Genomic DNA, 12368 nt, shown 5'->3' with positions numbered 1-12368 from the left:
GTGAGGCCCTGGGTTCCATCCTCAGCACCACATACAAATAAATGAACCAACTACAGGTCCATCAACATCTAAAATAAAATAAAATAAAAAGCCGTGGTCTCTATAACCTCTGCACGTCAAGCCATCTCCGGATTACTTAGAAGAGCTGATATGATGTGAATGCTATCAAAACCGTTGCTGTCTTATGTGGTCCTGGGGAAAGCCCATGTTGAGTGCGGATGGACTTTTTGGAATAGTTTCAATCTGCAGTGAGTTGGCTCCAGTTGTGCAGAGCCTGTGGGGACCAAGGACCAGCTGCATTTGACATGAGCGTGCTCCTACCCACGGGGTGACCTTGGATACCTAGAGGTCGGGGGTCTCTCTAGGGGTCTCTCTAGTCTGACTTCCCTCCTTGTCCCTCTCTCCACGCCCCTCCCTTCTGCATCCAGAGAGAGGCCGGGGGCTGAGGTCTGGAGGCCACTAGGCCACGTCTCCCCTGGCTCCTGAATGTACCAACATGGGGGGGGGGCAAAGTGCCCCCATTCTGCAGGTGATTCTTGCCTGGTTCTCTGACCTCTAACTTGACATTGAGGAGGCCCCAGCAGCTCAGTGGGTCCATTCCTGCCCCAGTGTTGGCCCCCAGTCCCCTTCCTCCTTCTGGGTCTTTCTCTGTGTCCTTCCCCACCCAAGACCCTGGGCGCTCCGGGTCATCCGACATCCAGGGATAATCTGGGGTCACCTCTCCTCCCTTCAAAGCAACATAAAGCATTTTTTTTGGTGCTATTTGAATTTACAAACAACAAGGAGGCCTTTTTGCACCTGTGTGTACCTCTTAAGGGACAGCAGCAAAGCCAGGCCTTCCACGGGCAAATGAACCATGTGGGTGACCAGGAGCTGTGATGCTGGTCCCAAGGGAAGGCACCCCGAGCGTCTAATGCCTGCGGCTCCCTGGATGGGGAAGGAAGCCCTGACCAGAGAGGAGCGAGGCCCCGCGCGTTGGCCGGCGGCTGAGCTTGGTCTGAATCCACGATCTTAAATTCAAACGCAGCCTCCTCGGCTCTCAATGGCGCTGACTCTCTGTACAGAAATTTCTTTTGGATGCCATCTGTCCTCCCCAGGGACAAAACCACCAGGAAAATAGTTACTAACTGACCCAAGGGACAATAAAATGTAAGCAGGTTCCCAGGGGCCACCTTACAGTCCACCGGTGAAGGGGACGGCAGCCTGGGCGTGCGGGGACGGCAGTGACCACAGTCCTACCACTCAGCCAGGTGGAGGGGCATGAGGTCCTCCCCACTCTGGGGCCAGTTAGGACTTTTCTGCTCAGATAGAGAGAAAGGGAGGAAGGAGGGGACCTCAGAAAGTGACACTTCATCCAGTCCAGCTCACCTCGACCTCGGGTGACTCCGTGTGACATCTCAGAAGGTCGCTGACAAGTTGTGGGACCTTCTAAGATTTTACGTCTCTTGTCTGGGAAAAAAAATTAGGCTCCCGGCCTCAGAGCTGACCTCACGGGGTGGTGGGTGGGACACAGTGGCCCATGGAATGAGGCTCAGCCAGTGCTTGCAGCTGCGGAGGCTGCGCCCGCCCGTGGGCACCGGGGAAGGTACCGGTCATGGCCAAGATGCCCACGTCCAAGCCATGGTTCTAGATGCAGAGAAGCAGGTGTGGTCTCACCTGTGCAAGATGCTCCCCATACCCAGGGCCTCTCCACTCTCTGCCCGTGACTTCTCTATTGGCCTCTGAGCCTGCCCTGCATCTTGGCAGGAGACCTGACTTATCCCTGGGTCACGGGCACCTGGAAGAGCACCCTGCACCAGGGAGGAGGGAGGGAGGAAAGAAAGCAAGGAGAGAGAGAAGAAGAAACGGGAAGCAAGGAAGGAGGACCGGAAGGCTGTCCCCACAAAGCTCCCGGAGTCGACGCCACCCACCTGAAATCTTCCAGATCACGCTCAGTGACCATCAAGTCCAGGTCAACCCCAATTCCAGGCCCTCTGCACGCAGCCCCCTGCCCCCTGCCGCTCCCCTGGGCCCCAATGTCACTGTGATTCGACCCTTTGTCACCTAGGTATGGGGGTAGAGCACCAGCAACAGGCAATGGGACTCTTACAAGGGACTTCAGCATCCCCAAAGTCCCAGACCAGCCAGACCCTGTGTTCCCACCCGTGAGGCGCAAGCACAGCCCAGTGGGACTTACCCTCCAGGGGGCAGAGCCGCGTCACCCTCTCGGGCATCAGCAGCCCCAGCTTGTGCTGGCAGTAGGTCTCCCCGATCTCCTGGCGGCAGTGCTTGGACTTGGAGCGGGACAGGGCCGAGATGGCCTCCTTGCCCGAGATGTCACACCTGGGGGGTTGGTCGTACTTGGTCTCCCGGGAGCTGCCTCCGCCTCTCCTGGCGTGAAGGGGTCTGGGGGTGTCCTTCCCTCTGCTGCTGTTGGCCACAGCGCTCTCCCGGGGAGGCAGGGCCTCCTTGGAGCCTTTCCCCAGGAAGGGACGTCCCTGCCCCGGTCCTTTCTCCTGCGGCTCCAGCTTCCTCTGCAAACGCTCCTTCTGCCGACCTGGGGGCTTCTTGGCCGACTCCAGCTGGTGCTTCCGCTGCTGGGTCCTGGGCGCGAAGTTGCTGTTGTCCACATTCTCAAAGTCCTTAGGCACCGAGTTCTCGTTGTTGCTATCGGTCCGCACTTTCTCTTTGGGCCGGTGAGAGAAGTAGCCGTCCTGCAGGAGACGGAAAAGAAACAGAGAAGAGAGACTTTACCTGGCGGCTGTGCTCAGGGGGCTGGCCCCCGAGGAACCCCCCACCACCACCCCGGGGCGTGCAGCTGTGGAAGTCCCAAAAAGCATTCACGGTCCCAAAGCCCACCCCGGGGGCACCTCGGAAGGCACAGAGAGCACTCGCGGGCTCCCTCGGCCTGTCCTGTTGCTACAGAAGCGCACTGGTGATAAGTAGCATCGATATTTTGTTTTGTGTGTGCTTTCTTTCTTTCTTTCTTTTTTTTTTTAGGGAGGGCTAAAATGTGTTAAAATTCCAGTTCCCTAGGAAGAGTGGCGAGGGGAGGGTAGTGACCATTTCCCGAGTGGTGGACAGGGCAGCGCATGCTCTGCTCGGCTCTCCCTCCAGCAGGTCACCACCTGCACCTCAGTGGCCCAAATCTGGCCCGCCACCTGTTTTTGTAAATAAAGTTTTATTGAAACGCAGCGACACCTGTTCATCTGAGCATTGCCCCGCCGCCTTCACGGTACCCTACAGACTGGGCGGTTGCCATGGAAACCGTGAACCCTTCTGTGGGGCCCTCTAAGGAAGAGTCTGTGGTCCTCGCTCTGCAGGAGCCAAGTGTGAAGGCCTCCTGTCCTCTGCAGGGGTGTAGACGCCCTGTCCTCCTTGTCCTTGTTGGCTCAGCTGTGGCCTGGAGAAATAGCCATACATGGGCCTGCCCCTTCTAGCTCTGCCCCCTCCTTGGCATGAAGCCCCTGTCCACTCGGGGGAGGTGGTAAGGAGGACAGCCCACACCAAGATAGCCACGGCGCACGTCGGGCCATTGCAGTTTTCTTGTTTTATGGAGGGGGAACTGAGCACCCGTTAACGGGTGACTTGCCCAAGGAGAGCCGGTGGTGACGCTGGGTCACCGCAGGACAGACCCAGACCCCCCAGCTCCCGACAGCCAAGGAGACCGATGCCGTGGCGCCCTCCCCTCAGTACCGCAGCCTGACTCTGCTGTCAGTCTGCTGTGGACACGAGACCCTCGGACAGCTATCCGGAGGCCGGCCAGAGACCTGCTGTGTTGTGTTCACGAGGGACAGAGCCCAGAAGCTGGGGACACCGAGCGCTAGAGTCAGAGGCAGCAGGAGCTGGGGCCCGGGGCAGGAAGAAGGAAGGAGACTGGCTGGTCACCCAGGACCCCCTGAGATGCCAGATGCAGAGGTGCCCAGGTCCCTTGTATACGATGGCATCATATTTGCAAATACCCTACATGCGTCCTCCCCAACCGTGTTCTTTACATCGTCTCTCGGTGACTTCAATCACCTGATACAGTAATTTGGAAAATGGAAATAGTCGTTGAGGGAATCGTGACACAGGAGCCGTGCTCAGCACAGATGCACTTTTTTTTCCCCTGAATATTTTCACTCTGCCGTTGGCTGAACCCACAGCAGTGGAGGCGGAAGGATGGAGGCCGAGGGTCTTGGCACACGGGGACCTGTGGCTCAGGACCTTGTGGTGGTGGCCTCTGTTTCCTTCCCACAGGGACTTGCCAGACCTCCGGCAGGTGCTCCCAGAGCTCTGGGTTCCTGGTCCCTAAACGCACGGGCTGTACTGATGGCTCTTCTCCGTCTGTCCAGAGCCTCTCAGACATGTTTTCTGAGCACAGTGCGACCCAGGCACCACGGTAGGTGACTCACAGGTCCCATGCGTTGGACAAGGAGGACGGCCCTCTGGGGAGGACCTCTTCTTGCCTCTCACACCAAGGGCAGCCTGTTGCTGTGACCTTCTTGTTCAAGGCACCGTGCGGAGCCCTTCAGTGCAAAGCCTCGCCTGATCTCCAGAGCTAAGCTCCAAGGTCATGCTGCCCTCTGCCATGACACAGAGCGGGGGGGGGGGGAGGCTGGGACATATGTGCCCACAGCCATCTGGGGAGGCAGTGAGCTTGCTCCTGATGCTGGAGTTTGCTGGCAGGTGGTGACCCTGCCGTCCCCCTGAGAGGGAAGCCAAGAGGCAGTCGGTTCCCCGTCTCCATGTGGGGACCAGCCGGCACCCTCTGCAATCACGGCAGCAGCCCAGGTAGGACGAGCTGGACGGGGCAGGGTGGGATTCAGTGGGGCTCTTCACGGACATTCAGTTCCCTTCCTTCTGGGCACAGAGGAGGACTGTGCTTCCCTGCAAGCTGGACACTGCCAAGACAAGTGGCCGGGGCTGGGGGCCAGCTCCACCCCACAGCATTGCCACCAGCTCTCATGGTTAGAATCTTAAATGCCCCCCAAAGGCCCAAAGAAGGTTTTCAGGGTCACAAGGAGGATGTGGGACCTAGTGGAAGTTAGATATTGGGAGCACGTACCCTCGAAGGGACATGAGACACCATTCCCCTCCTCTCTCACTTTTTCACTTCCTGACCATCACGAGATTGTCAACTGTCCTCCTCCAGGCTCCCACCATGATGTACTGTCTCTCCACAGGGCCACAAGCAATGAGCCAAGCCACCACGGACTGAAACCTCTGAAACTGTGAGCCAGAGGAAACCTTTCCTCCTTTAAGCTGTTTATCTCAGGTATTTTGTTACAGCAATGAAAGCTGACCAAGACATTGGCCATATTCCTGCTGGTGAAGGTCCTGCATCCCTGAGGGTGGCCAGCATGGAACAGATTCCACCAACCCCCAGTGGGCAGATGGAACCTCTTCTGCTTAAGGTCACTGAGATTTGGGGATCTCTGTTACTGCAGCATGGTCTAGCTCATCCTAACTAATGTAGGAGCCCACTTGGTCACCCTTCCTCCCAGCTCTTCTCAAACACAGGAACCAAGTTTGTTTTCATTTTTTCTTTCTTGTTTTGACTCCAACAGAGAGAAAATTAGTTTGATGGGTCCAACCCTAACAACATGAATTTTAATTCTGTCTTAAAAAGCCCAGTTTTTGGAAGTTCACAAGAAGGCTGGGAATAAGCCAGAGAAACCCGAGTCCTTATGGACAGCAACAGTTTTATTCTGGGACTCTTCTCTTTCTGTTAATACAGCTTCACCAAGTTTGGTGCCCTGAGTGGAAAATCCCCACAAACCCCCATAAACCCTCACAACCCGCCCCCCCCCCCCGCCCCATAAACCTCCATAAACCGCCTATTTCAAAAGCTCATGTTTTGTGCACTTTCTGGCAGAGTTTCAACAAGCAAAACTAGACCAAGGAGATATGATCCCTTCTCTCTGTCTGCCCAGACCAACAGAGCTAATCTGACAATCTGTGAAGCCGATTCCTCCAGCTAATTTGCACCACCAGGAACCGGTGCCACCACCCAGTGTGACATGGCCCCGATTCATCTCACCATCTAACTCGGGAGAACCAACCTCAACGGGGATGGTGGCCTCGGGCTGGCCCTGTGGCCTCTGCCTGCCTCCGACGCTGCTCGGCTGCCCACGGAAATGCAAAGGTTCATGGGCAAGAGGGAGGGAAGGTATTCTGTCCTCTGGGATGAAGAGCTCACAGATATTAGCTTCTTCCAGAAAAGTCCACAAGAGGCAGGGTCGGGAGAGTCAGGCAGGATCCTAAGGTGTGGGACTCCATCACCCTGATCCTCGCTGTCTTCCATAGTGACCAGTGGGTCCTCCCTCACCTTCCCCTACCTCCTTTTTCTAGAATTTTCTTTATTGTGAGATTAAAATTTCAATAGACTATGACGTTCGCTGCATTTACGAGACGCCCTGCCACCCCGTTTTAAGTGTAGAACGCAGAACCGTTGACCATGGGGAGGAGGCTGGGGGGCAGCTTGCATGACTGAGACTTCAGGCCCCCTGGTGAGCCACTGCCAAGCTCCTCACCCAGCCCTGGGCCCCGCCTGTCCACTCTGACTCTATGATTGGCACGCTGTGTAGTCCACGTCATGGAGCCTGCGTGACCTCACTGTCCCCTCTCCTGTGCCATGAGGTCCTCAGGCTCACCCATGAGGCTGCACGCTACAGGTTTCCTTCCTACGTGAGCAAGAACTACTCCACGGTATGTACTCGCCACCTTTTCTGCATCCATCGTCCATCACGGGGCCTGAGAGATCCCCCCAATTCCTCCTGTGATCACCCAGGGGCCGACAGGGCTCACTCTTCTTTCCCTGGGTTCCCCAAGTCCACAGAGCCAAGCCCACGTCCCCTTCTCTGTGCAAAACTTTGGAAGGTCCCAGGCAGATGCCCCGGAGAGAGAACTACCATTCACCAATGTCCATGTGCCCCCCTGCTCTGGCCCTTCACACAGAGGATCCCCAGGGCATGAGTCTTGGTCCTCTGGGACACTGGTTGAGGCAGCGGGTACCAGTCCTGAGTAAGAGGATGGAGCTGAGGCACAGATGTTAAGTACCTGGGGTCCTGATGCTCCTCAGGAAGCGACTCAACCTCCCTGTGCCTTCGTTTCTCACCTGGAACATGGGGCCCATCATAATATTCACCTCAGAGGTCATTTGGTGAGGCTGCATGTATGCAAAGCTTCTGGAACATTCCTGTCACTCCAACAGGAGGAAGGATGAGCAATAAACTCAAAGCGGGTACCCACCAGTCAACGCTGGGTCTCAGCTCCTCCACCCGGAGGGCAGACCCGTCATGACTCCTCCAACACCATCACCCGGCCACCTCACCATCGTTGGGGCATGCTCAACCAATCCCGCTCTCTCACCTTGGGTGAGGTATGCAAATGCAACCCTTTGACTTATTTTATTTTAATGCACTTATTACAATGATTGCACATTTAAATGTTTGCGTGCGAGCTCCCAAGCTCTAATTACTCTGCCTCACCTCAGAGCCGTTGCTAGAATCCATTTTTATTCCGGAGGAATAATTAAATGCAATAATGTCCTCCATTTCTGTTCAACCTTGGGCATGTTCAGAGCCCCTTTCAATCAGGTAGAAATATGCTAAACACAATATGGTCTGCTTCTGTCTCCCCGGGTTCTGGGAGGTTCAGGCTTCAGAATGGATTCCCACTCAGCTGGCTGCACCCCAGGCCCTGGGTCCTGTTTCTGAGAGGTGGGGGCAGCTGCTGTGCTTTTTGAACTACACACTTAGAGACGCACCTTTGCTCCTGTTGTGGTGTAGATGGAGCACCCAGGTGGGAGGGCAGAGGCCTGGGCACTTGCCTTGCTTTAGTAACGACTTAATTCTCTCATCCATAAACAGATGGGTGATGGAGTCCCGCGGGAGTGTTACTCACATTCTCTGAGTCGGGCGTAAATCAATATGATCAACTCACACGACTCTGCCATTTCAGCTCATGGAAAAACAATGTGATGATGCTGGGGACAGTGGCACATGCCTTATCATCCCAGTGGCTTCGGAGGCTGAGGCGGGAGGACCACAAGTTCAAGGCCAGCCTCAGCAACTTAGGGAGGCACAGTCTCAAATAAGAAGTCAAAAGGCCTGGGGATGTGACTCAGGGGTAGGGAAACCTGGGTCCACCCGCAGTACCAGGCCTGTGCTCACTCACAGAAAGGAAAAAAAGAAAAGCAATTTGAGGGACATTAGGAGACCAGAGAGGGAGGATGGAAGGGAGGCTCTGAATGGTGTCCCCTGACATCCCAGCCTCATCCTTCCGTCACCGATTCAGAGGTCGGGAGTCAGGCCGACGCGGGTTAATCCTCCCTCCTCCAGTCACCAGCTCTTCACCAGGACGGGACACTTCGTCTCTCTCTGGCACCCAGCCCTCAGGAAGGGGTGAATGGATCAGGCAGGGCTCACTGTGTCCGAGGCCCTGTCCCCCCAACCTCCTCACTCAGTTCATCTCCGTGACATGCCTGCGCAGGAGAAAATTTCACGTTCTTCTTCTTCTTTTTTTTTTTTTTGACTGAATCCCTACATCTAGGAGCTACCTGAACCCAGGCTGCCCTGGTCACACCGCCTCTCCGCAGATAGTAAGAACAGGGACAGGATGGGCCCCGGGGTGCACTCTCTTAATCCCAGGGACACGGGAGGCCGAGGCAGGAGGATTGCAAGTTCAAGGCCAGCCTGAGCAACTCAACGAGGCTTTGTCTCAAAATAAAAAAATGAAAAAGGCTGAGGATGTGGCTCGGAGGTGGAGCACCCTTGAGGTCGACCCCAGCAGGTGTGCTGCCCAGGCAGGAAGGCCCCTGCTCCACCCGCTCACCAGGGTCAGTGGATTGCTGCCCTGAGGTCAGGTGCACGGGTAGCTGTTTGCGTTGAACTCAGTGTCCGGGGCTCCGTTGCCATTGCCAAGATCACCAAAGTCGTTGGGAGGGACCCTGGGGGAGCAGCCCGAACCTGCTTCCAGAAGGACCTCGGTGCCAGGGGGGACGGAGGGTGGAGGCTCAGTGTGCGAGGCTGGACCAATGAGGACGAGCAGTTGTGGAGGCTGCCGGGGCAAACAGACCACGGCAGCCCCTTGCCCGGTGAAAGGCGGCTGCCCTGGCCGGCGCTCAGCAACCCACGGGCCATGCGAGGCCCGGGCAGCTTTACTAGAACCCCAATAATAAGACCTTTGCAATTCAGCCCCATGATAATGGGATGCACAGCAGAGCACGAGGTGAGGAGGAAGGGAGCTGGGCTAGTAGGGCCAGGCACCAGGGGGTGGGGGGAAGGAGCTTCACCTACTGGACCCTCCATTTTCTCCTCTCCAAAAAAAGGGGTGGGGGGAGAATACCTGCTTTGCAAAGGTAAAATAGGAATGAAGGAAGAGGGATTGCTGCTACTGGCTTGTGTGTGTCAAAAGAACACCTGATCTATATTTAGCACCTGCCAAGCAGTGGCAGGATGCTATTTTTAGCTGCTGAGCTGGCAGGGGGCGGGGTTCAAATCCAGACCCTGCCACTTTGTTTACAGGGGACCCAGGGCACGACAATGAACCCAGCCGACCTTAATTTCCCTCTCTGTTTAATGGGGATAAAAACTTGTCTGAGAACTGAAAGTGTTAATCCACACAAGGAACCAGGGTAATGCCCGGAAGGCCCCCCACGTCCGCTACAATTTATTAAAATAAAATGAAGGCTTGCAACAATGACCTATGGTGGCAGTTCCCATAGCATAGTCTAGGGACCCTGGAGGGACCCCCAAGACCCTCCCAGAGGATCTGCAGGGACACACTATTTTCTCCATCATTTCCTTTCTGCTCCTTCTCTCGCCGGGGTGCTGTGGAATTTTCCAGAGGCGACGTGATGTGCGAGATCGCACCCAGACTCAAAGAAGCAGCTGTGCCTTTCTATTAAGCCAGACGTTACTGAGACTTGCAAAAATGTCTCACTAACGCTTTTCTGTGGCTGTTGTGGAAAATATACATTATGCTTCTATGGACGCATAATGGATTGTTTTCCTCATTATTTTTAAGGGAATTAATCAATGAGCATTTGAAGAAGACGACCTCCGTGTAAACGTCCATAAATGGCAAATAATGGAGAGGTGTCACCTTCCTAGACAAAGCTCTCTGAGGGTCCTCAAAAACAGGGGAGGGCATTTGGGGGGTCCTGAGCCCGCGTGGGAAAAGCCACGGACATTTTCACACACGTGGGCTCCGGAATACCACCTCGGGCTGAGGACTCTGTTGGGTGGCGTGTGTCTCCATCTGACAGGGCTTGGGCTCATTCTCACATGCAGCAAAGGCACAGAGATCTGTGCTGAGTGGCAATGGGGGTTCAGCAGGGGCTCAGAACCCCCAAATCTGAGTTGACCTGGACCGACCCCCACCTGGCTGCCCACTGGACTCTTCCCTCCCTGACTCTGCTGAGCCCTGAGACTCCCCGTCCTGTTCCCTCACCTCCCTTTAAAACGCCCGTCCCCTCTGGACAGCTCCACGGGCTTCACGCCACACTCTGCCCTGTGGCCACAGTCCTTGCCGATTAGATCTGTCCTGGTCCTCCGGCCAGTGTCCAGCCTTGTTTGTGTCCGACACTGCCCACGGCCACCCAGCCCCGACCTCCCGTCTGCCAAGGGAGTGTGGAGGGCCAGAGCCCAGGAGCCCCCAAGCCCCCACTGGGCCCACTCGAGCCCCCCAGTCTGCCCGGCACCAGGGACAACCGTGACGGGCATCCGGATGGACCTGGGGGACATTAGGCGAAGTAAAATGAGCCAGGCGCAGAGGGCCAGCGTCCACTATCTCACTTAAATGTGCAGCCCACAGACAGACAGACATGTGTGTCTGTGCGTCAAGGACACAGGGGGAGAGGGACAGCGGTGAGTGAGCGTGGCGGGGCCTCGGTGGGACTGGAGCTACGGGGACGAACACAGCTCAGGCGGCACCCAGGGTGACCACGCTGCGGCGCCTCAGGGAATCTCCTGAAGTCCACTGAGCTCCTCTGGTCTCCAGAGCAGTCACGATGGAGGTGACAGACACGTCTGTCCACTTCACGGTGGGAACCGTTGCCCCAACTGTCCGTGTCTGGTGTGGTCACACCGTAAACCTTGGGTGGACGCAACACTGTTTATTCCAAAAATCACAAGTAGATAAATAAATAGCATCTAAATAAACAAAACCATCTCCAAAAGTAGGTCAGGGCCAGCCCCTGGCCGGCTCTCTTCAGGGTCAAGTTCCCCTAGACCACGGTGGAGCCCCTGTGGAGATTTCCTGCTATGACAGCAAGGCGGGGAGTTGTCACTGAGACTCTCTGGTCCCCCAGGAGCCTACAGGTGTCCTTCTGCAGGGAAGGCAGGAGCATCTGGTACCAGGGAACAGGGGTGGGGCCAGGCTGGCCCCAGGTCACGCCGCGTGTTGAGAAGTCGGTCAGAGATGATACTTGGACTCAGAGGCCAGAAACAGGTTGGAAAGCCAGAGGAGGGACAGCCCTCAGAAGGGACAGTGGCCAGGACAATGACTCACACACAGAAGGGGTTTTGTTGGGAAGCTCAAGATGTTTAATAAGTGACCATTAGACTGGCCCCTCCCCAACCCCATGTAGCTTGGGTCACCTGCGACTGTGACATTCCTTATCCCACACCGAAGGCCACCATGCCCAGGAGGGAGAGCAAGGGACAGAGAACGAGCAGCCCTTCTGGATACCTCCAGGGCAGGGTTTCTCCACCACGGCACCATGGACACTTGGGGAAGGCTCTTTATGTGGACGGTGTCCTGTGCTGTGGCTAGCAGCATCTGGGACCTCTACCCACCAGGCCCATGTGACAACCACAAATGTCTCCAGACCACTACTGACAGTCCCCTGCAGGAGAGGTGGGGCCAGGTCACTGCCCTGCCTCCGCCCTGGGTGGACCTGGCTGTTGGAGTCTTGTTCTCTCCAGAAATGACCCTTCCTGGTTTGAAATCAGAACCGGGCTGAGGAACCAGGAGAGGTCAGCAGGGAGGAAGGGGGCGGCCGGGGAAAGGGCTCAGCCAGCCAGGAGGGGGGTGTGGAGGGGGAGAGGCAGGTGGCCAGTGGGTGGTCAGGGGGCCCAGCCACTGTGTGGGGAAGTGGGAGGAGGATTAGAGCCCTCAGTTGGGCAGGGGGGTGACCCTGACATGGGTCACACCTTTATCCAGGTGCCCGGGAGCCCACAGCATGACCAGTGGCTACCATGGAGCAGAGAGCTGTGGCCAGCTCTGGGGAGCATGTTCATTTCTTGGGTTTTAATCCCTGCCCACATTTCTAAGTCAGACGATTCCAGTTAAAATTCTGGATTTCTGCTCGTGGTTGAAATATCAGGGGACCTGGCAACGCCCGGCTTGGATTTCCTCCTGTGACATCATCAGGACCTGGGTAGTGGGCCCCTGGTCTCCAG

The 12368-nt window shown here is 56.3% G+C and overlaps 1 protein-coding gene across 1 annotated transcript in view; it reads right to left on the bottom strand.

The window, feature by feature from the left end:
- Positions 1–12368, bottom strand: part of XYLT1 (xylosyltransferase 1) — a 240037-nt gene that overhangs the window by 103766 nt on the left and 123903 nt on the right. The window contains exon 3 of the mRNA XM_081299981.1: positions 2177–2693. Coding sequence (XP_081156107.1) covers positions 2177–2693 — 517 coding nt within the window. The remainder of the gene's footprint in view (positions 1–2176; positions 2694–12368) is intronic.

The sequence above is a fragment of the Spermophilus citellus genome (genome assembly GCF_964194105.1).
Source record: "Spermophilus citellus genome assembly, chromosome: 6".
Taxonomy (NCBI): domain Eukaryota; kingdom Metazoa; phylum Chordata; class Mammalia; order Rodentia; family Sciuridae; genus Spermophilus; species Spermophilus citellus.
This window is presented reverse-complemented; position numbering and strand designations above follow the sequence as displayed.